The sequence below is a fragment of the Cynocephalus volans genome, chromosome 5 (genome assembly GCF_027409185.1).
Source record: "Cynocephalus volans isolate mCynVol1 chromosome 5, mCynVol1.pri, whole genome shotgun sequence".
NCBI lineage: Eukaryota > Metazoa > Chordata > Mammalia > Dermoptera > Cynocephalidae > Cynocephalus > Cynocephalus volans.
In genome coordinates, this window is record NC_084464.1 from 14,555,287 (window position 1) to 14,579,768 (window position 24,482).

General features: G+C 37.0%; 1 protein-coding gene across 1 annotated transcript in view; it reads left to right on the top strand.

Moving 5' to 3' along the window:
* CAGE1 (cancer antigen 1) overlaps positions 1-24,183 on the top strand; it is a 62,631-nt gene extending 38,448 nt beyond the window's left edge. The window contains exons 11-14 of the mRNA XM_063098050.1: positions 666-736; positions 19,768-19,836; positions 22,412-22,451; positions 24,142-24,183. Coding sequence (XP_062954120.1) covers positions 666-736; positions 19,768-19,836; positions 22,412-22,451; positions 24,142-24,183 — 222 coding nt within the window. The remainder of the gene's footprint in view (positions 1-665; positions 737-19,767; positions 19,837-22,411; positions 22,452-24,141) is intronic.
* The last annotated feature ends 299 nt before the right edge of the window (positions 24,184-24,482 follow it).

Sequence of the window (24,482 nt, forward strand, 5' to 3'; positions counted from 1 at the left end):
ACAGAAATATTTGCTTTTAAAAAACTATGCCTTATATTAAAATAATAGAATTTTGGAGCCAAAAAGGATCTGAGGGATGATGTGGCACATTTATATGGATCCCTTTTACTTTACAATAGTGTCATAAAATGCTACCATTAGCCTTTTGGCTGTAAGCTAGCAAAAAACATTGTGTGTGTCTGTGCATTCTGCTGTAAGCAATTTAAAGTCTTAGTATTGCTACTTTGTTTAGAGTAATTATAAATCTTGCCAACTTAGTGTTATAGTTTACCTTCTTTCCCACCTTCCCCCGCACCCCACCCCCAGGAGCCCTGTGTCCTGGCACTTGAGGACAGAACTCCAGTTTATCTTTTTGAAACTTCATTAACTTTAACCAGATAGACTACAATCCTTAGATGATAATCTGTACCACTTGTGTGGAAGACAACTGTATTATATTTAACTCACTACAGTTATCTATTTTTTGGCACTTCACTTTTTCTGTGTGATGAATGCTCATGTTATAATTCTATTTTTATTCATATTTCTGATGTAAATCTTTCATTGATGGGAGTCAAAGAATTAAACTTCAACTTGTAGAGACAAAAAAAGGAAAAACTAAGCAAAATTAAATAAATATTTTAGAATTTATCATGGAATAATTTGTTCAGCTTATTTTTTTCAAGGTTACGTCATATGAAGAAATTATCGAATGTGCTGACCAAAGGCTCGAGCTTTCCCACTCCCAGATTGCACAGTAAGATTGAAAAACTTAAATTAATCATTAATTTTGTGAACATTTACTAATATTTTATTTAACTCTCTGGCTTCTAAGTTTATGTTCTCAGACACTTAGAAAGAGGAAAATGTGCAGTTTTATAAGTTAAGACCATTCTTCAATAATTTAGCTAGCCTACTTAACATCTGGACTACTTGAATGGAATTTGACAGCCAGATTTTCATCTTCCTTTCTCAGAATTCCCTTTGATTTTAACGGGTGATGAAGGAATTAGTGTAAAACATCCAAAAATTTTAGAGAATGTTATCATAGTATTCAAGTAAAATAACCTTGGAGTGCTTAATCATATCCATATAAACTACAAATAAACTTTCTCATTAGAATGAGATTCAGCTTGAAACTCGCCAAAATTAGTGTTCTTAATTTCTCCATAGTTTTCCACTGATTTATTATCCTTCTATTTTTTAAATTATTTCTATTTTTGCATATTTATGGGGTATAGAGTTGACTATCAGCATTTGTGTATAGTATGTGATGATTAAACCAATATTATTAGCATTTTCATCATTACAAATCGTAATTACTTTTTGTGTCCCTTGTCCATTTACTCTCTATCCCCCCTCCACCTCCCCCTTTCCTACCTCTAGTAACTGTAGGCCTGTTCTCTCCTTCTGAAAGTTCAAAGTTTTATTATGGTCTTTCTTACCTCCCACTAATGAGTGAGGACATGCAGTGTTTCTCTTTCTGCATCTGGCTTATTTCACTTAACATTATTTTTTCCAAGCTTATCCATGTTGCTGTGAATGGCAGAATTTCATTCTTTTTTATGGCAGAGTAGTATTCCATGGTGTATATTTACCACAGTTTCCTAACCCAGTCATCCATCAATGAACATTTGTATTGGTTCCATATCTTGGCTATTGCAACTAAAGCTGCGATGAACATGGTAGTGCAGGTATCCATTCAACATGACAATTTCCGTTCCTTTGGGTATATACCCAGAAGTGGGATTCCTGATTATATGGTAGATCTATCTGTCAATGTTTGAGAAACCTCCATACTGTTTTCCATAATGGCTGCACTAATTTACAGTCCCACCAACTGTGTAAAAGAGGTCCCTTTTCTCCACATCTTTGCCAGCATTTGTTATTCTCAGTCTCTTTGATAATAGCCAGTCTAGCTGGGGTCCTTCTAATATGCTTCTTCATACTTCCTCCAATTTCATTTATACTGTACTGGCTATCACTAGAGCTTAAACAAAAGGCATAATCCTACATAGAAAGCACCCCTTCTCTCCAAATATGAACTTTCTGTAGGACTAACTCACCACAAAATAATTGAAAGTGTTGGTATTTGTAGCTTGGAAAGTTTGTTTTTGTTTCACTGTTGTTTCTAAGCAAAATGAATGGTGAAACAGTTTTCCATTTTTTCAGAATAATGCAGGCAAGTTTTAAATTTGAAGGGGGGAAGATGATGTTGTATACTCAAGAAAAGTAAAATTAGACTCCTTTCCAGCTTCTAATCGAGAAAATTCAGCCAATGCTCAATAATCATGAGTTCATGAAATATCAAAATAATAAATTAATATTTTAAAAACAATATCAAACTATCATTTTGGCCATATTGCCTTGCCCCAGTTATTTTTAAAATTAAAACATGTAAATTGTGTATCTTAGTTGAGTAGCTGATCCAATTTGTGTTCAAGAAGAGACATGGCATCTGAGTTCTATAAGCTTTATTAAAAGTGTTGTCAATTGTGGCTGCTTATTAGAATTGCCTTGAGTGCGTTTTTAAAAATACCAATGGCTAGGCCCTACTCCTAGATCAAATAAGCTAAAATACCAGTTGTGACCTAAGCATCAGTATATTTCACAAGCTGTCCAGATGATTCTAGTGGCTAGACAGGTCTAGAATCACTGCCAGATATCATGAGAATTGATTTGGGTGATCAGGGTTGTGATTTATTTATTTATTTATTTATTTATTATTTTTTTCTTATTGATCCATTTTAGAGATAGCTTTAATATTCACTTTAGTTCACTTCTTCCTTTTCTGTGTGGAAGGAATCATAAAATTTGGTGGGATTTTTTTTTTTTTTTTAAGGATGACTGGTAAGGGGATGTTAACTTTTTTTTTTTTTAATTTTATTTTGTTGATACACAATGTGGTTGATTATTGTGGCCCATTACTGAAACTTCCCTCCCTCCTCCCTCTCCCCCCTCCCACCCAACAATGTCCTTTCTGTATGCTTGTCGTGTCAACTTCAAGTAATTGTAGTTGTTGTGTCTTCTTCTCCCCCCTGGTTTTTTTGTGTGTGTGTGTGTGCGTGTGTGTGTATGAATTTATTTATTTATTTATATCTCCCACCAATAAGTGAGAACATGTGGTAGTTCTCTTTCTGTGCCTGACTTGTTTCATTTAATATAATTCTCTCAAGGTACATCCATGTTGTTGCAAATGGGAGTATTTCATTCTTTTTTATAGCTGAGTAGTATTCCATTGTGTAGATATAACACATTTTCCAGATCCGTTCATCCGATGAAGGACATTTGGGCTGCTTCCAACTCTTGGCTATTGTAAAGAGTGCTGCAATGAACATTGGGGAACAGGTATACCTTCGACTTGATGATTTCCATTCCTCTGGGTATATTCCCAGCAGTGGGATAGCTGGGTCTTATGGTAGATCTATCTGCAATTGTTTGAGGAACCTCCATACCATTTTCCATAGAGGCTGCACCATTTTGCAGTCCCACCAACAATGTATGAGAGTTCCTTTTTCTCCGCAACCTCACCAGCATTTATCATTCAGAGTCTTTTGGATTTTAGCCATCCTAACTGGGGTGAGATGGTATCTCAGTGCAGTTTTGATTTGCATTTCCCGGATGCTGAGTGATGCTGAGCATTCTTTCATATGTATGTTAGCCATTTGTATATCTTCCTTAAAGAAATACCTACTTAGCTCTTTTGCCCATTTTTTAATTGGGTTGCTTGTTTTTTTCTTGTAAAGTTGTTTGAGTTCCTTGTATATTCTGGATATTAATCCTTTGTCAGATGTATATTTTGCAAATATTTTCTCCCACTCTGTTGGTTGTCTTTTAACTCTGTTAATTGTTTCTTTCGCTGTGCAGAAGCTCTTTAGTTTGATATAATCCCATTTGTTTATTTTTCCTTTGGTTGCCCGTGCTTTTGGGGTCGTATTCATGAAGTCTGTGTCCAGTCCTATCTCCTGAAGTGTTTCTCCTATGTTTTCTTTAAGAAGTTTTATTGTTTCAGGGTGTATATTTAATTCTTTAATCCATTTTGAGTTGACTTGCGTGTATGGTGAAAGGTATGGGTCTAGTTTCATTCTCCTGCATATTGAAATCCAGTTCTCCAAGCACCATTTGCTGAAGAGGCAGTCTCTTCCCCAGTGTATAGGCTTGGTGCCTTTGTCAAAGATCAGATGGCTGTGTGTGGGTTGATTTCTGTATTCTCTATTCTATTCCACTGATCAGTGTGTCTGTTTTTATGCCATTACCATACTGTTTTAGTTATTATAGCTTTGTAGTAGAGTTTAAAGGCAGGTAGTGTTATGCCTCCAGCTTTATTTTTTTGGCTCAGTGTTGCTTTGGCTATGCGTGGTCTTTTGTTATTCCATATAAATGTCTGGATAGTTCTTTCCATTTGTGAGAAAAATGTCATTGGAATTTTGATGGGGATTGCATTGAATTTGTAGATCACTTTGGGTAGTATGGACATTTTCACTATGTTGATTCTTCCAATCCAAGAGCATGGGATATCTTTCCATCTTCTTGTATCCTCTCTAATTTCTCTCAGCAGTGGTTTGTAGTTCTCATTATAGAGATTTTTCACATCCTTGGTTAACTCAATTCCTAAGTATTTTATTTTTTTGGTGGCTATTGTAAATGGGCAGGCAGGCTTTCTTGATTTCTCTTTCTGCATGTTCACTATTGGAGAAAAAAAATGCTACTGATTTTTGTGTGTTGATTTTGTATCCTGCTACTGTGCTGAAATCATTTACCAACTCCAAGAGTTTTTTTGTAGAGGCTTTAGGCTATTCAATAGGATCATGTCATCTGCAAACAGAGACAGTTTGACTTCATCTTTTCCAATCTGGATGCCCTTTATTTCCTTCTCTTCTCTGATTGCTCTGGCTAGTACTTTGAATACTATGTTGAATAGGAGTGGTGAGAGTGGGCATCCTTGTCCAGTTCCTGTTCTTAAAGGAAAAGCTTTCAGCTTTTCCCCAATCAGGATGATATTGGCATTGGGTTTATCATATATGGCTTTAATTATGTTGAGATATTTTCCATCTATACCTAACTTATAGAGGGTCTTTGTCAAGAGTGAATGTTGAACTTTATCAAACGCTTTCTCAGCATCTATAGAGATGATCATATGGTCCTTGTGTTTGATTTTATTAATATGGTGTATCACATTTATTGATTTGCTTATGTTGAACCAACCTTGCATCCCTGGGATGAATCCCACTTGATCATGGTGAATAATTTGTGTATGTGTTGCTGTATTCTGTTTGCTATTATTTTAGTGAGGATTTTTGCATCTATATTCATCAAGGATATCGGCCTGTAGTTTTCTTTTTTGGTTATATCTTTACCTGGTTTTGGTATCAGGATGATGTTTGCTTCATAGAATGAGTTTGGAGATTTGCAGCTGTTTCAATCTTTTCGAATAGTTTGTAAAGAATTGGTGTCAATTCCTCTTTGAATGTTTGGTAAAATTCTGCTGTGAATCCATCTGGTCCTGGGCTTTTCTTTGTTGGGAGCCTTCTGATAACAGCTTCAATCTCCTTTATTGTTATTGGTCTGTTCAGATTTTCTATGTCTTCATGGCTCAGTTTTGGGAGCTTGTGTGTGTCCAGAAATTTCCTCCAGATTTTCAAATTTGTTGGCGTATAGTTGTTTACAGTAGTCTCGAATGATTCCTTGTATTTCAGATGCATCAGTTGTAATATCACCTTTTTCATTTCTAATTTTTGTTATTTGAATCTTCTCTCTCTTTTTTTTGTTAGCCATGCTAATGGTTTGTCAATTTTATTTATCTTTTCAAAAAACCAACTTTTTGATTCATTGATCTTTTGTATTGTTTTTTGGGTTTCAATTTCATTCAGTTCTGCTCTGATCTTAATGATTTCTTTCCGTCTGCTAACTTTAGGTTTGGATTGTTCTTGTTTTTCAAGTTCTTTAAGGTGAAGTGTTAAGTTGTTCACTTGCCATCTTTCCATTCTTCTTGGAAAGCATTTAATGACTTGAGCATTTAATGCAATAAATTTCCCCCTTAATACTGCTATTGCAGTATCCCACAGGTTTAGGTATGATGTATCATTATTTTCATTAGTTTCAATAAATTTTTTGATTTCCTGCTTGATTTCTTCTTGGACCCATATGTCATTAAGTAGAATGCTGTTTAATTTCCATGTGTTTGTATAATTTCCAGAGTTTTGTTTGTTATTAATTTCTAGTTTTAATCCATTGTGGTCTGAGAAAATACATGGGATAATTCCAATTTTTTTGAATTTATTGAGACTTGATTTGTGACCTAATATGTGATCTATCCTGGAGAATGATACATGTGCTGATGAGAAGAATGAATATTCTGAGGTTGTTGGATGGAATGTTCTGTAGATATCTGCCAATTCCAATTGGTCTAGAGTATTGTTTAGATCTTGTGATTCTCATATCTGCCAATTCCAATTGGTCTAGAGTATTGTTTAGATCTTGTGTTTCTCTGCTGATTCTTTGCCTAGATGATCTGTCCAATATTGACAATGGGGTGTTCAGGTCCCCTGCTATTATGGTATTAGTGTCTATTTCCTTCTTTAGGTCTAATAGAGTTTGTTTTACAAATCTGGCTGCTCCAACATTGGGTGCGTACATATTTATGATTGTTATGTCTTCTTGATGGATCAGTCCTTTTATCATTACGTAGTGTCCCTCATTGTCTCTTTTTATGGTTTTTAGTTTAAAGTCTATTTTGTCAAATATAAGAATAGCTACTCCAGCTCGTTTTTCTTTTCTGTTTGCATGGTAAATCTTTTTCCATCCTTTCACTCTTAGTCTATGTGAGTCTTTATGGGTGAGGTGGGTCTCTTGAAGGCAGCATATAGTTGGGTCCTCCTTTTTAATCCAGTCAGCCAGTCTGTGTCTTCTGATTGGGGAATTTAAGCCTTTTACATTGAGTTGTTATTGAAAAGTGTTGATTTATTCCTAGCATTTTATTGATTGTTGTTTGGTTGTCTTAGGTGTCTTTTGTTCCTTGCTTTCTGATTTACTGTTTGTTTTCTGTGTTTGTTGGTTCCTTAGGTTTTAGACAGCCTTCTTGTTTGTTTGTTTTCTCTTCATGAATGCCATTTGTATTATACTAGTGGGTTTTGATTTTTCTTGGGTTTTTATGGCAGTCGTAGTTATTTTTCAGGAACCAAACCCAGTACTCTCTTGAGAATTTCTTGTAAGGGTGGTTGTGTGGTGGTAAACTCCCACAGTTTTTGTTTGTCTGAGAAATATACTATTTGACCTTCATTTCAGAAGGATAGCCTTGCAGGGTAGAGTATTCTTGGCTGGCAATCTTTATCTTTTAGTATTTTGAAAATATCATCCCATTCCTTTCTAGCTTTTAGGGTTTGTGATGAAAAGTCTGATGTTAGCCTGATTGGGGCTTCCTTATAGGTGATTTGACGCTTCTCTCTTGCAGCTTTTAAGATTTTCTCTTTGTCTTTGAGTTTTGCCAATTTGACTAAAACATGTCTTGGAGAAGGCCTTTTTGGGTTGAATACATTTGGAGATCATTGAGTTTCCTGGATCTGAAGATCTGTGATTTTTCCTATACCTGGGAAGTTTTCTGCCACTATTTTGTTGAATATGTTTTCAATGCAATCTCCTTTTTCCTCCCCTTCTGGAATACCCATGACTCGGATATTTGAGCGCTCTCAGATTTTCTTCAATGCCTTTGATTCTTTTTTCTTTTTTCTTTTTTTTTTTTTGTCTGCTTGTGTTATTTCAAACAGCCCATCTTCAAGTTCAGAGGTTCTTTCTTCAACTTCCGCAAGCCTGCTGGTTAAACTCTCCGTTGTGTTTTATTTCGCTGAATAACTTCTTCAGTTCAGCAAGTTCTGCTACATTTTTTTCCAGGGCATTGATTTCCTTGCACATTTCTTCTTTCAGGTCCTGTATACTTTTCCTCGTTTCATCATGATGTCTAGCTGAGTTTTCTTGTATCTCATTCAGTTTCCTTAGAATTATCACTCAAAATTCCTCGTCAGTCATTTCAAGGGCTTCTTGTTCTATAGGATCTAGAGCTTGAGAGTTATTATCCTTTGGTGGTGTACTTTCTTGGTTTTTATGTATTTCTGTTATCTTTTCTTTGATGTTTATTCATTGTGGGAGGGTGTTTCACAGTCCCCAGGTTTGACACTATTGACTAACTAAGATGTTGCTGTGGTTGCCAATTTGGTATGGCTACCTCAGTGACTGCTCAGTTGGCCACTAGTGCCTTGCGTGTGTGGTTGCCTTAGGTCTTGGGCCTCTCCAGGGAGCCACCTCTCTGGTCAGCTTGGACTCTGCCGGGCTGCTGGATCACGGGGCAGTCCCACATGGTGTGTGGTCTCTACTGAGCTTCCACCTCCCGCGCTGGACTTCTCCCTGTTCCGAGCGCTCTGGGCCGGGCTGCTGGGATGCGCTGAGGCACTGCAGAGCGCAGGGTTGTGATTTATTTATTTTTAACAAATATAGTCTGTTATATCCATGAAGAACAATATTTTTGTTTAATAGTAGTAAATTAGCTTCAATCTCATTAAAAGGTATAAGCTGCTTCAAGAATTATCAAATACAGATGTCATCAGAGCAGTGCTTCTTTAAATTGGTGCTAGTCTATTGATTCTGTGAAAATTTAGCAGTGTTTGAGGTGTTATTCTCCAAATACATTCACAGGCTATACAGTAATTTTTCAATTCACATGCCTTGGACTTGAAGAGCAGCTTACTATAAAAGCCATTAATGATATTTGATTTTTCTAAAAGATAAAAGAAAGTACTTGGTGAAGTCCACTTTTTATATGCAGCCAGAGTGATCTTTCCGAAATATAACTCTGATCATGCAATTTTACATCTTAAAACGCGTTAGTGATTTTTCCATCACTTTTAGGTAAAAGCAAAAATTATATGGCCTACAAGCTTCCTCATGATCAGGCTCCCACCTCCCTCTCTGATCTCATCTCACTGTTACCTGACTTGCTTTTAGCCACACTGGAGATATTATAGTTTCTCAAATTTACCACATTCCCTTTTGCCTCAGGGCTTTAGGATATGTTGTGCCACCTGGAATGCTGAGACTGTCCTCACACCAGTTATCTCCTACCATCCTTCAGATCTCTGAATGCCAGAACTTCCTCATAATGAAAAGAGCACCACAATAACCCTACTCCTGACATAATACTCAATGATGAAAGACTGAGTACTTCCTCAAGATCAGGAACAAGACTCCTTATTCTCATTATACTGGAAGTTCTATCCAGGGCAATCAGGCAAGAAAAAGAAATAAAACAAATCTGTAAAAGAAAGAAAACACATATTGGAAATGAGGAAGCAAAAATGAATTTATTCACAGACAACATGATCATCTATGTAGAAAATCTGATGGAATCTACAAAAAAACTACTAGGACTAAATGAGATTAGCAAGGTTGCAGGATATAAGATCAATATACAAAAGTCAGTTGTATTTCCATATACTAGCAGTGGACAATCAGAAAGTAAATTTTTTAAAAATTCTGATAGCACCAGAAATACAAACTATATAGTGATAAATTTGGCAAAAAAAAAAAAAAAAAGTGAAAGACCTGTATACTGAAAAGTACAAAACACTGCTGAGAGAAAATAAAGAAGACTTAAATAAATGGAGAGGTATACCTGTCTTATGGATCTGAAGACTCATTATTAAGATGCTCCCCAAGTTCATCTATAGGATTCATTGCAATCCCAGTCAGAATCCTGGCAAGTTTGTTTTTGTTTTCTTAGAAATTGACAAGTGATTCTAAAATTATATGGAAATTCAAAGGACATAGAATAGCCAAAAGAACTCTGATAAAGGACAAAATAGGAGAGCAAACCTGATTTTAAGACTCTATTTTTAATTTTTAATTTTAATATTTACTTGTACATATTTGTGTGTTACAGTGTGGTGTTTTCACACATGCATCCACTGCACAATTACTCACTTATGATAGTATAGTTTTGTACCCTTTAGTTCACCACTCCTCCCCTTCCTGTCCCCCTCACCCCCCCACTTTCTGGTCTCTGGTAACCATTATTCTACTCTCCACTTCTGTGAGAACCACTTTTTAAAAAAAAATTCCACATAGGAATGAGATATATCCACATATGATCTATTTTAGTTCTCCATGCTGTTTTCCACAATGGATGTACCAACTTACATTCCCACCAACAATGTAGGAGGGTTCCCTTTTCTCCACATCATTGCCAGCATTTGTTATTTTCTGTCTTGTTGATAATAGCCATTCTAACTGGGGTGAGGTGATATCTGGTTGTGGTTTTAATTTGCATTTCCCTAATAATTAGTGACTTTGAGCATTTTTTCACGTGCTTGTTGGCCGTTTGTATGTCTTCTTTTGAGAAGTGTCTGTTCAGGTCCTTTGCCCATTTTTTAATTGGGTTATTTGCTTTTTTGCTGTTGAGTTGTTTGAGTTTCTTATATATTCTGAATATATTAGCCCTTTGTCTGATGTGTATGTACTTTGCAAACACTTTCTCCCATTCTGTAGCTTGTTTCTTCATTTTGTTTATAGTGTCCCTTGCTCTGTGGAAGCCTTTCAATTTGATGTAGCCCCATTTGTGTATTTTTGTTTTAGTTGCCTGTCTTTGTAGTCTTGCTCTAAAAAGCACCGCCCACTTCCATTTCATGTAGCGTTTCCCCTATGTTTTCTTCTAGTAGTTTCATGATTTGGCACTTTAAATTCAGGTCTTTGATCCATTTTGAGTTGATTTTGAGTATGGTGAGAGATAGGGGTCTACTTTCAGTCTTCTGTATGTGGATATCCAGTTTTCTCAGAACCATGTATTAAAGGGGTTGTCCTTTCTCCATTGCATATTTTTGGCACTTTTGTTGAAAATCAGTTGGCTGCAAGTGCATGGGTTTATTTCTGGACTGTCTATTCTGTTTCATTGGTCTATTTGTCTATTTTTATGCCAGTACCAAGCTGTTTTGGTTATTATATAGCTTTATAGTATATTTTGAAGTCAGGAAGTGTGATACCTCCAACTTTGTTCTTTTGTTTCAAGATTGCTGTAGCTATACAGGGTCTTTTGTGGTTCCATACAGATTTTAAGATTTTTTATTTTCTATTTCTCTGAAGAATATCATTGGTATTTTGATAGGGATTGCTTGGAATGTGTAGATTGCTTTAGGTAATATGGACATTTTGATGGTGTTAATTCTTCCAATTCAAGAACATGGGATAGCTTTCCATTTATTTATGTCCTATTCAGTTTTTTCCACCAATGTTTTATAGTTTTCATTGTAGAGGTCTTTCACCTCTTTGCTTAAATTTACACCTAGGTATTTCATTTTCTTTGGTAGCTATTGTGAATGGTATTTCATTTTTTTTTTTTTTGGTAGCTATTGTGAATACTTTATTTCTTCTTCAGATATTTCATTATTGGTTTATAGGAAGGCTATTGACTGATTTTTGTGTGTTGATTTTGTATCCTGCCACTATACTGAACTCATCTATTAGTTCTAGTAATTTTTTGGTAGAGTCTTTAGGGTTTTCTGTGTATATGATCATGTCATCTGCAAATAGGGTGTATTAGTCAGGCTTCTCCAGAGAGACAGAACCAACAGGATATGTTATAAATATAAGAGAGGGGATTTATTAGGGGAATTAACATTGTGAAGAGAAGTACCACAATAGGCTGTCTGCAAACTGGTTACTGGTATCGTGGCTCAGTCCAAGTCCGAAGGCCTCAAACCCAGGGAAGGTGATGGTGCCCTTGGTCTAAGTCCTGGAACCCAAAAGGTAAACATTCTGGAGCTCTGATGTCCATGGACCGGAAAGAAAAGTGTATCCCAGCTCCAGCAGTTAGAGAGAGATTTGCCTTTTTCCTGTTTTTTGTTCTTTCTGGGTCCCCAGTGGATTGGACGGTTCCCACCCATATTGAGGGTGGATCTTTCCCATCCAGTCCACTCAGGCTCTCATGCTAATCTGTTCCAGAAACACCTTCATGGACACACCTAAAAAGACAACTTTACCAGGTTTCTCAGCATTCCTTAATCTAATCAAGTTAACACCTGGAATTAACCTTCACTTAAGGATAGTTTGACTTCCTCCTTTCTAATTTATATGCTCTTTATTGCTTTCTCTTGTCTGATTGTGCTGGCTACAATTTCCAGTACTATGCTGAATAAGTGTGGAGAAAGTGGACATCCTTGTCTTGTTCCAGATCTTAGAGGAAAAGCCTCCAATTTTTATCCATTCAGTATGATACTGTGGGTTTGTCATATATAGCCTTTATTGTACTGAGATACATTCCTTCTCTACCTAATTTGCCAAGTGTTTTTATCATGAAGCAGTGTTGGAGTTTATTAAATGCTTTTTCTGCATCTGTTGAAATGATCATGTTTTTTTTCCCTTCATTCTTTTGGTGGTGATGCATCATGTTTATTGATTTGCATATGTTGGATTCTCCTTGTGTCCCTGTGATGAACTCACTTGATCATGGTGAATGATCTTTTTAGCATGTTGTTGGATTCTATTTGCTAGTATTTTATTGAGGATCTTTGTTCATTAGGGAAATTGGTCTGTAGTTTTTTGTTGTTGTATCTTTTTCCAGTTTTGGTATGAGGTTAACTTTGGCCTCATAGAACAAGTTTGGAAGTATTCCCTCCTCTTCAGTTTTTTGGAAGAATTTGAGAAGAATTGGTATTAGTTCTTCTTTAAATGTTTGGTAGAATTTGGCAGTGAAGCCATCTGGTCCTGGGGTTTTCTTTGTTGGGAGACTTTATTACTGCTTCAATCTCATTACTTGTTATTGGTCTGTTTAGGTTTTCCAGTTCTTCATGATTCAACCTTGATAAGTTGTATGTGTCCAGGAGTTTATCCTTGTCTTCTAGATTTTCCAGTTTGTTCACATATAGTTGTTCATAGTAGTCTCTTAAGATTCTTTGTATTTCTGTGGTATCAGTTGTAATGTCTCCTTTTTCATTTCTGATTTTATTTGAGTCTTTTTTCTTTTCTTTGTTAGTCTAGCTAAAGGTTTATCAATTTTGCTTGTCTTTTTGAAAAACCAACTCTTTGTTTCATTGATCTTTTGTATTTTTAAAAAATCTCTAATTCATTTATTTCTGCTCTGATCTTTATTATTTCTTTCCTTCTACTGATTTTGGGTTTATTCTTGTTTTGACAGCTCCTTGAGGTATAATTTTAGGTTGTTTATTTGGAGTCTTTTTTCTTTTCTGATGTAGGCATTTATTGCTGTAAACTTCCCTCTTAGAACTGCTTTTGCTGTATTCCCATAGGTTCTCGTATGTTGTCATTTGTCTCCAGGAATTTTCTAATTTCCTTTTTTGATTTCTTCTTTGACCCATTCATTGTTTAGGAACATATTGTTTAATTTCCATGTATTTGTACGATTTCTAGTGTCCCTTTTGTTGTTGATTTCTAGTTTTATTTCATTGTGGTCAGACAATGTAGTTGATATGATTTCAGTTTTTTAAAATTCGTTGAGACTTGTTATGTGACCTAGCATATGGTCTATTCTAGGGAATGTTTCTTGTGCTGCTGTGAAGAATGTATATTGTGTAACTGTTGGGTGAGATGTTCTATAAATGTCCGTTAGGTCAAGTTGGCCTGTAGTAGAGATTAATTCTGATGTTTCCTGGCTAATTTTCTGTCTGGATGATCTGTCTTTTGCCAAAAGTGGGGTATAAAAGTCCCCTGCTATTACTGTGTTGGAGTCTATTTCTCCCATTAGGTCTAATAATAATTACTTTATATAAGTGGGTACTCCAGAGTTGAGTGGGTATATATTTAGAATTGTTATATCCTCTTGTTGAATTGATTCTTTTATCAGTGACCTTCCTTATCTTCCCTTAGCTTAAAGTCTATTTTGTCTGATATAAGTATAGATACTCCTGCTGGTTTTTGGTATCCAACACATGAAATATTTTTTTCCATCCCTTCACTTTCAGATGGTTTGTCTTTATAGGTGAAGTGAGTTTCTTAAAGGGAGCATATTGTTGTTTCTTGTTTTATAATCCATTGAGCCACTCTGTGTCTTTTAATTGGGGCATTTAATCTGTTTACATTCAGAGTTAGTATTGATATGAAGGGACTTGTTACTGACATTTTGTTCCTTTTTTTCTGATTGTTTTGGTGATCCTTTTTTCCAGTCTTACTGCCTTCCTTTGTGGTTGAGTGGTTTTCTCTAGATTGAGTGGTTAGTGTATTTTGATATGTTGCTATTTATTTTAGTATGTCTCATAAGTTTTTGTGTTATGGTTACCATGAGGCTTACAAAAAGCATATTATAGTTATAACAGATTTAGACTAATAACAACTTAACTTTGATATCTAAGAAAAAAACCAAAGGCAACTCTGTGCTTTGGCATCATCCCCGCCCCCAACCCTAACAACTTCTTGACAATTTGTTTGAAGTCACATCTTTTAATATTGCCTATCTCCTATATGGTTGTTGTATATGTTAGTGTCCTGTTAGATTTGTCCTTTAGTCTTTATGCTAAGGATGTAAGTGGACGTAAGGATTCACCACCCTTATGATACTGGAGTATTTTGAGGTTGTCTGTGAACTTACTTTACTAATGAATTATGTACCTTCAAATGTTTTCTTGCCTCACCTCAGTGTTGTCTTTCAGATTGAACACTCATTAGCATTTCTTGTAATGCAGGTCTGTTGTTGATGAATTCCCTTAGGTTTTGTTTGTCTGGGAAAGACTATTTTTCCTTCATATTTAAGGTTAGTTTTGCTGGATAGAGAATTCTTGGCTGACAGTCTTTTTCCTTCAGCACTGTGAATATATCACCCCATTCTCTTCTACCCTGTAGGGTTTCTACTGAGAAATCTGCTGAGAGATGTATTGGGACTGCATTGAATGTTATGTGTTTCTTTTCTCTTGCTGCTTTCAGTATTCTTTCTTTGTCTTTGGTTTTTGATAATTTGATTATGATGTACCTTGGGGTGTTCCTCCTTGGATTGAATGTGATCAGTGACCTCTGAGTTTCCTGTACCTGGATGCTGACATCTTTCTCCATATTTGAGAAATATTCAACCATTATTTTTTTGAAATGCTTTCTTCATCTCTTCCTTTTTCCTCTCCTTTTGGTATGCTAATTATGCATAGGTTATTTCACTTGAGGGAGTCCTATATTTGCTGTATTTCTGTTTCATTTTTTATTATTCTTTTTTCTTTTTGCTCCTCTGATTTGATAATTTCATATGGTCTGTCTTTGAGCTCACTGATTCTTTCCTCTGTTTGAGTCTGCTGTTGGAGCTTTCTATAGAGTTTTTCTGTTCAGATAATGTATTATTTCTAGAGTTTCTTTTTTTTTTTAATTGATTCAATTCCTTTGTGAAGTTTCTTATTCTGCTCTTGGATTGTTTTTCAGATATCATTTAATTTTCTATCTGTATCTTCTTGTTACTCCCTGAACATCCTTAAGGGGGCTATTTTGAATTCTGTCAGACATTTCATAAATCTGCTGTTCCTATGGGTCCATTGCTGGTGCTTTGTTTGTTTCCTTTGTTAATGTTATATTTCTCTGTTTTTTCTTGATCTTTGTGTCTTTACATTGATGTCTGGGCATTTGAGGAGACTACTACCTCTTCTAGGTTTTATAGGTGTTCTTTGGTGGTGTTAGACCTTTACTGGTTAATATCAGAGCTTTGTCTCTGTTCTGTGGTTTTGGTTAATTCCAAAATTGGAGGAACTTCCTGTGGGGACCAGCTCTGGAATTGGTGGTTGCACTAAATTGCTGCTTTGTTGCGAATTCTCTGGAGAGGGCTTTTTGTGCAGACCAAATTTTAATCATTGGCCTTTTAAGGTCTTCTGGGTCTTGTAAAGTCAGATACCCCTGTGCTGTGTGGAAATTCTGGCTTGGGACTGAGTCTTTTCAGCAAAGTGCACCCCCTACTGTTCTGTCATACTGACCAGTCTCTACTGAGTAGGCTTGTGCTGATGCGAAGGCAGATCTGCTGCCCACTTCACACTGCAGTGTTCTCCCAGTGGGCCAGCCTCACCCTGCACTCCAAATGCTTCCTGTGTGGTGGGCCATGTGCCAGTTTCTCGCAGTGACTCACTAGCCTCTGGGTGGTTTCTTTCTTCGGTTGGTTCCTGGGTGGTGCACAGGAACTCTGTCAGCAGTCTCGGTGGCCTGGGATGTGCTTGGAGAACCTCTTTTCCCCTGTGGACTCCAGGCAACTTCATACAAAGGGCACAGCTATCGCCTTTGCTGGCTCCTGCTTCCTGTGCTGTAGCTTCTTCCTGCCTCTACCAGGGCCAGCTGTGAAGCAGCCGGGGCTTGAAACAGCCGGAGCAGTTTCTTCTTTTTCTCACCATGGCTTCTCCCACCTTCACAAACTCCATGGGTCTCCCCTTCTCATCCCCCAAGCTCCAGTGGTCCCAGCTTGGTAGTCGTTGCTTTTAAATAGTTGTAAATTGGTCAATTGTGGAGGAGAGTGACACTGGGGACCATCTATTCTGCCATCTTGATGATGTCTCCCTAGACTTTTTATAAAGTTATAATAATCAAAACTGTTTGGCATAGGCATAAAAATAGGAAAAAAATCAATGAAACAGACTAGAGAGTCCAGATATAGACCCAGACACATATGGACAAGTGATTTTTGGCAAAGGTACAAAAACAGTGAAGTGGAAAAGGGATAGTTGTTCCAACAAAAAATTTTTTTAAGTTTGATTCATACCCTGCACCACAAAATTAACTCAAAATGGAAAGATATAAATATAAATGCTAACATTATAAAACTGCTAGAAGGAAACATGAGAAAATTCCTGCGACCTTGGATTAAGCAACAATTTCTCAGATATACCACTAAAAACATGATGCAAAAGAGAAAATTTTGATAAATTCAACTTCATCAAAATTTAAAACTGCTCTTCAAAAGACATTGTTAAGAGATGAAAAGACAAGCCACAGTCGGAAAGAACATAGTTGTAAAGCATGTATCTGATAAAGAACTTCTATCCAGATATAACAAACTCTTAAAACTCAGTAATAAGAAAACAAAGAACCCAATAAAATGGACAAAGACTTGAATAGACACTTTGATAAGAAGATATATGGATAGCAAATAGACATGAAAAGATGCTCAACATCATTAAATGCAAATTAAATCCACAGTGAATACCCTCTTCATACCTATTAGAATGTCTAAAATTGAAAAGACTAACCATACCCAGTGTAGGTGACTATGGGAAGCAACAATCTAAAATGGTACAACCACTTGGGAAAACAGTTTGGCAGCTTCTTAATATACACCACATGATTCAGCTTTTCCACTCATACGTATTCATCCAAGCGAAAAGGAATCATATGTTCACACAAAGATGAATGTTCAGAGCAGCTTTATTTGTAGTAGCCCAATACTGGAAGTAACCCAAATTCCCATCACATGGTGAAATGATAAACCAATTGTGGTGCAGTAGCCCCTCCGTATCTGTGGTTTTATTTTCAGTGTTTCAACTGTTTACAATCAATCATGGTCCAAAAATATTAAGTGGAAAATAACAGAAATAAACAATTCAGAAGATTTTGATCATGGGCTGTTCTGAGTAGCATGATGAAATCTCATGCTGTCCTGCTCTGTCCTGCCGGGGATATGAATCATTCCTTTGTCCAATGTATCTACACTGTATATGCTCTCTGCCTGCTAGTCACTTAGGAGCCACCTCAGTTATCACATCGACTGTCACGGTATAGCAGTGCTTGTATTCAAGTAACCCTTATTTTACTTCATAAATGACCCCAAAGCTCAAGAGTAGTGATGCTTGCAATTTGGATATGCCAAAGATAAGCTGTAAAGTGCTTCTTTGAGTGAAAAGATGAAAGTTCTCAGAAAGGAAAAAAAATCATATGCTGAGTTTACTAATATTTATGATAAAAATGAATCTTCTATCCACAAAATTGTGAAGAAAAGAGAAATTTATTCTAGTTTTGCTCGTGTACCTCCAGCTGTAAAAGTTATAGTCAGAGTGCTTAGTTAAGATGGAAAAGACATTAAATTTGTGGATGGAAGACATGAACAGAAACATGTTCCTATTGAAGGCGACTCAGTTCAGTACCATCTACAGTTCCAGGCATCCAGGGGTCTTGGAACGTATCCCCTGCAGATAAGGGAGGGGGAAGCCTACTGTATACCCATACAGTGGAACACTACTCAGCAATAAAAAAATGAATGAACTCTTGATACGTGCAACAACATGGATGAATCTCAAAATAATTAGGCTGGGTGTAAGATTCCATTATATAAAATTATATAATGCAAACTAATCTATAGTGACAGAAAGCAAATCAGTGGTTGTGTGGGGCTGTGGGCCCAAGGAGGGATGAAAGGGAAGGATTACAAATGGACATAAGGAAAATTTTGAAGGTGATGAATGTGTACACTGTCTTAATTGTGATGATTGTTTCACAAGTGTATACATAGGTCAAAACATAAAATTGTATACTTTAAATATGTGCAGTTTATTGTACGTCAGTTATACCTCAATAATGACTTTTGATAAACAAAAAGCACAGACTCTAAGGGGATTAACTGTGATTTCCACCCCCAGCAGGGAGGTTGTGCCACCTGTTGGCATGGTCCAGTTAGCACTACCATTCCACCCAGTGGCGTTTGCCTGCCTAGCTCTCACCACAGGCCTCTAGTGTCCTCCAAGGAAGACATGGCTTCCTCCACAATAAACCAGGGACTCCTTCATCTCCTTCAAAGCTCTGTACCCTTTACAGTAGGCTGAAGAGTGGCCTCTAAAAATATCCAAGTTCTAATCCCTGGAACCTGTAAATATTATTTTATATGGCAAAAGAGACTGCAGATTTGATTACCTTGAGATCTTGAGATGGGAAGATTATCTTGGATTACCTAAATTGGCCCTAAATGCAATCACAAGTGTCTACATGCAGAAAGAAATTTGATGGCAGATGAAGAGGCAATGGTGAGATGGAAGCAGCGGGAGGAAAGGTGATGTGATGTGGGGCCAGGCGCCCCCTAAGGAAGGAGGACAGTTTCCCCAAGCAAAGGACTCTACTCTAGAGCCTCCAGGGGGCAGCACATCCCTCCCGATGCCTTAATTTCAGCCCAGGGAAATGGATTTTGGACTTCTGACCTCCACGACTGTAAGAGAATAAATGTGTGTTGTTTTAGGCACCAACTTCGGTAATCTGTTGCAGCAGCCACAGGAAACTCAGACACCCTCCCTGGATGGGAAAATGAGCTTGGAGAGGAGACTGTATTAACTGAATTTGCCCTTCTAAGGGCAATGAGGGAACTCACTAGTATCTCTCTTGCTAAAAGCTGTTAACACAGAACACAAGTAAATCTCTAGCAGGCCACACAAATGCTGTGACTGTTCTGTAACACTACCATGCATTTTCCCATGTTAAAGCAGTTCACAGCTCAGGGATTTTTGTTTTTAAAATGTTGCCCCAGGATCATGTAGGGTTTACTTATACAGAGACTTTACTTACACAGCGTGCTCTACCCATTGTGTAAACAAATGGAAGAATATCTAAATGTCACTTTATATATTTACTACTATCTACTTCCCTTCTTCGCCACTGAAACCTGTAAAGGGAAAAACTGATCAAATAATCTGAATTGCTAGGAAAGAACCGTAAGTTCCTATATGGTGAGATGGATGGATGATGTATAGATAACTAGACTACTATTTGAATTTATCTTCTGAAATCCCCCAATGAATCTAACAAAATATTAGTCTACAAAAGTCACTTTTAGTCATAAAATTCAATTCCTTCATCTTTCAGTTTAGAAGAGAGAAATAAACATTTGGAAGATTTAATTAGAAAGCCCAGAGAGAGAGCCAGAAAACTAAGGTAAGTTTTCCTTTCTTTTTAAAAATACTAATGTTTTTACTTTAAAATATATATAATTTATTAATAAATTATAAAATTTAAAATTATAAATAAAATATATAAAACAATATAAAATATATATTAAAATATATAAAATAATAAATTGTAAAATTATAATAAAATTTATTAATTTTAATAATATTAAAATATATATAATAAATAATATATGTTTAAGAATGTTTTTCCTTATGTCAATTTAATAACAAGATAAATTATGTGAAAGTGCTTGGTACTTTGCCTAGCTAGCATAAAATAGTTGTTTAATAAATGTTCTTTGTAGAACCTGAATTGGAAAGCTGGGTTCTGTACCCTCATGGAACAATCACCCCTAAGGAAGATACTATAAAGATTATGAGCTAAGGTTTTGTCTATAGCAAAACTGCTTACCCTGCATTTATCTTATGACCACATTTTCTTATAATAATATTAAATCTTATAATCTGTTATTTTAGAACAGTCTCAATATCTGATGCTACAAGATATATACACAAACCTGTGGGGTTAAGAACATAGTAGGATGATAAAATGGGACTTCTCCTGACTCAGTTCCTTAGTTGCTAATAAAGCAGTTATCAGTTCCCAAAGTGAGAGTGGGTTTTCCCCACGTACAGAGTTTCTGAAGAAAATTATTTCAAAGAATCCATACCAAGACTCCTATCCTTTGGCCAGACCCAGTTATAAAAAGTGAGGAGAATGGGGAAGATTGAAGAAGAGATTTCTTGGAATCTGTCATGTCATGAGCTCTCATCTTCCCCAAGTAATTCTACCTATTTTATCTAAAGCCTTGTGAGGGATTTCCAGGGAATCACCTAGAGAGCTTTGTAATATGTTCCCTAAAAGTTGGGAAACATAGAGGACCAGTGAGTCACTCATGCCTGAGAAAACTCAAGCAAGCTGTGCCTGTGTGACAGAGGGGCTGTGTTGGGCTAGCTCTTCTTCCTAAGCTTGTCAGGACAAAGGATGGATGTAATAATTCCTTAAGAACTGTGCAGGTGAGAGTAGCATTTATCTCAGGCTCTGCCCGAGGCAGCCTGGAGGGAAACCAGCAGCAAGAAACTGGAAGAGAATGCTATATTATTAGGGGCTGATGAACTATTAAGTGACCACCCAGAAGAGAGATGCATCAGCCAGGGTCAGGGGAACTGCAGGACACAGAGGTGCCTACCACTGGCACAGAATCAGCTTTAGTTATTTGCCAGGTCAAGACTCTGAAGCCACCTCGCTGGGTAAGAACTCTGTCGCCTTACCTTACTCCTCCTCCCTCCTCTGCTCCTGCAAAAGAGCAAAAATTGACCTCCAGAGGCAGGGGACGTGTCCACGAGCTACAGGTCTGAGCTGACAGAGAGGGAGAAGTCCTGGTTTTGAATGAAGACCAAGTGATTGATTAATACTATGATTGGACATGCCACTTATGGAATTGAGACTGTGTTTATGCCTCACAGTGAGAACTGACTGTTACCTTGGAGTGAGCAGAAATCATTGGGTCTACTGTGTATTCACCCGATAGCAAAGGAAAAGCTTCCCTGAGTGAATAAAGCTTAAAGTAGAAGTGGGAGACCAAAATTAAAGTTACATTTTGATTGTTTCATGAGTCATGTTTGTTTAGCACACCATCTGCAAATACAACCATGTTTTGAAAATCATAACCCCTTTGCAAATTTAAACTAGTGTTTGCAAAGTGATAGGTTAACTATGAGGTTTTTCCTAATACGAAAGAATGTGATCTGATGCCTGCCATATTACATATGCTCAGTAAATGCTAAATTAAACTGAATATGGATCTTCTCTGAGTTGCTGAGAGAAACTATGGAATATTTTTTCTAGATTTACTTAAAAATTTGCATATAAATTTCCACGAGTACCACCATTTCAGACGTTTGTGTACTTATACGTGGCCTATTTTCACAATTGATTTGAGGCCTATTTGTATACATTGAGACTGGCCTTGAACAAGGGGGTGAGATGGGGCAGAAAAGCTCTCAAGGCCCTTTTTCCAGCTGAGAAGGCCGTTTGTTAGAAAACGTTAGACCTAGGTCAGCCTTCAGCCACCACCATCTCTGAAGCCTCCACTGAGAACATTCAGCATGTGAACCACAAGCTTCAGACTATGTCTGCATCATCTCAAAACTATGGTGCTGCTTTGCCAGGTGTCTTCAGTAATGCAAACAGTGGGAAATAGGGATATAAAAGTGAGTATTTTAATAGTCTCAAATGTGTTATTTTTGCCTCTTCCTCACTTTCAAGGAAATTCATTAGGTTTGTGACATAGACAGAATCTTATCCTACATACATCTATGACAATGCTAAATGTAATGAGACTGTGGCTCACGTTTTTAAGTACAGTGAGAATGATCCACATATTACATGCTGAGAAGCTTTATCTTAATTTTTTAGGGTTTCATAGTTCTATCCTAAATGAAAATTTCTTCTTGAAAGTGAGGGAAGTAATACGCTGAATAACAGAATAGTTGTTCACCATTGTTCACTATTTTAGTCCTCTTCTTACCATCTTTCTTTTATTTTCTATTCTGTACAGACCAAGAAAATTAGAAAGTCATCCGAAGTCCATGACCACGGTGGGTCATCTTGATGGTCATTATAAGGAATGTTATACTTTCATGTAATATATAATCACATAAAATGTACGAGATTAAATATGAGTTCCTGAAGTTACATTTTAGTAGTTTTAGCTTAGCCTTCCCCTCTGTCCTCAGATAAGGGCTGTTTTTGCCTCCTGTCATAAGTTATCCTGTAATTGGAAGCCCCTGCCTGTGAAACTTTTCTTGTATCGGTCCCTGTAACTTCGTCCCCACTGCTGTTGTGTCATTTCAAGCCTCTATCATTTTTCATCTGACCTATTGCAGTCACCTCCTATGTGGTGTTTCTACTTCTAGTTTTGCTCCCCTTTATTCCATCCTCCACAGAGTAGACAGAGTGATCTTTCAAAAGCAAAATAGGATTATGCCCCTCCCCTACATAAAACCCTTCAGTGGTTCCCAATCATATTCAGGATCAAATCCCAGCTCCTTCACCTGGCATTTAAGGTCCTCTCTGATCTGGCTCTTGCCTTCCTCTCCAGTTTTATCGTTCACTGCTTTCTTCTTCTATCATAATCTAACCATCTGCAGTTTTCCAAATATGCCGTGTTATTTCTATGCCTTCCGGTTATTGTCCATGCATCTTCCCCTAACTGCTGTGTTTCTCACCCAACTCCTTTTCCCCCTACTTACTTCAGTTCCCACCTTAAAAACACCTGACAGCTCAAGCTCTATGTCTGCTGTGAAGCTGCTCCTGCCCTGGCTTCCAAATGGAACTTACTTGCTTTCTCCCACATGCCCGCACTGTACACTTTGATATCATAGCAACTGTAATGTGTCACTGCAATTCTCTGCTTACATGTCCTTTGACTCAACTAGAACTCTTTTAGTGCAGGAACAGATTCATACTCATTTTAGTATTCTCAAATACCTATCCCATACTAGGTGCTAAATAGGAGTGAAAGTTAGTTAGCCTTGGGACTCAGGAGCAGCGCTATACTTGCTGGAGTCATTCCTAATAAACGATGTAGCTGCTGCTGTCCCTGTACTGCCACAGACCATGGGTCTGCATTCATGAACACTGTGGCTTATTTGGGACATAGCTTTGTGGAAGAGGGGAACAATCAATAGGGCATGTCTCTATAATGCCCCCATTGAGACCCAGCCTTTCTAGCAGTTGAACTATGAGGATACCTTAATACTATCGATTCCTAATTATACCGCGCTTGTGAGTCACTTCCTGAACTATTCAGATTATTGCTTCTATTCCTTTTTCTACATTCTGCCAGCTGGCAACCAAACCAATGAAGATGAAACTCAACCAGGGCCGGCCTGTGGCTCACTCGGGAGAGTGCGGTGCTGATAACACCAAGGCCCCGGGTTCGGATCCCATATACGGATGGCTGGTTCGCTCACTGGCTGAGCGTGGTGCTGACAACACCAAGTCAAGGGTTAAGATCCCCTTACCGGTCATCTTTAAAAAAAAAAAAAAAAAAAAGAAACTCAACCAACCTTGTTCCTCATAGTGTTCCTTAGTGGGAGAAAGTTTGAAACAAACAAAAATATTAATTAAAATGTAGTATTGTGATTATCTGTGGAGTTCATATATTTATAGGCTTTCTTTGTACCCCTTTCCCATATGTAATCAAGAATTTGCTGTTTAGGGGTTCTGTCACTGAATGCCTGTCTGTCCCCAAAATTTATGATACATCTTTCTTTTTCTTTTTAGATGCCAGATATTTTTAAAGGAAATAAAAATGATATAGATTAAACAAGACTGAAGATTAAACATTAATAATTTTTGTCAACTACTTCAGGAAAAGTCAGTACTAAGTATACTACCCAAATCAATCTATACACATGTTATATTAAAATTCATATAAATGAAGTATTACATTCCCCAAAATGTGATTACTTTTCTTCTAATTTCTTCCCATAGTCTGTTTTAACATAAACAGATAAATACGGTGGCTTCTCTTCCAAATATTCTCACAGAATACCACTGCCATACTATCAAGCCATGAATTTCTTTGTTTCCCCTGCAGGGCATCCTTTCTCCAGGTTGGCAGG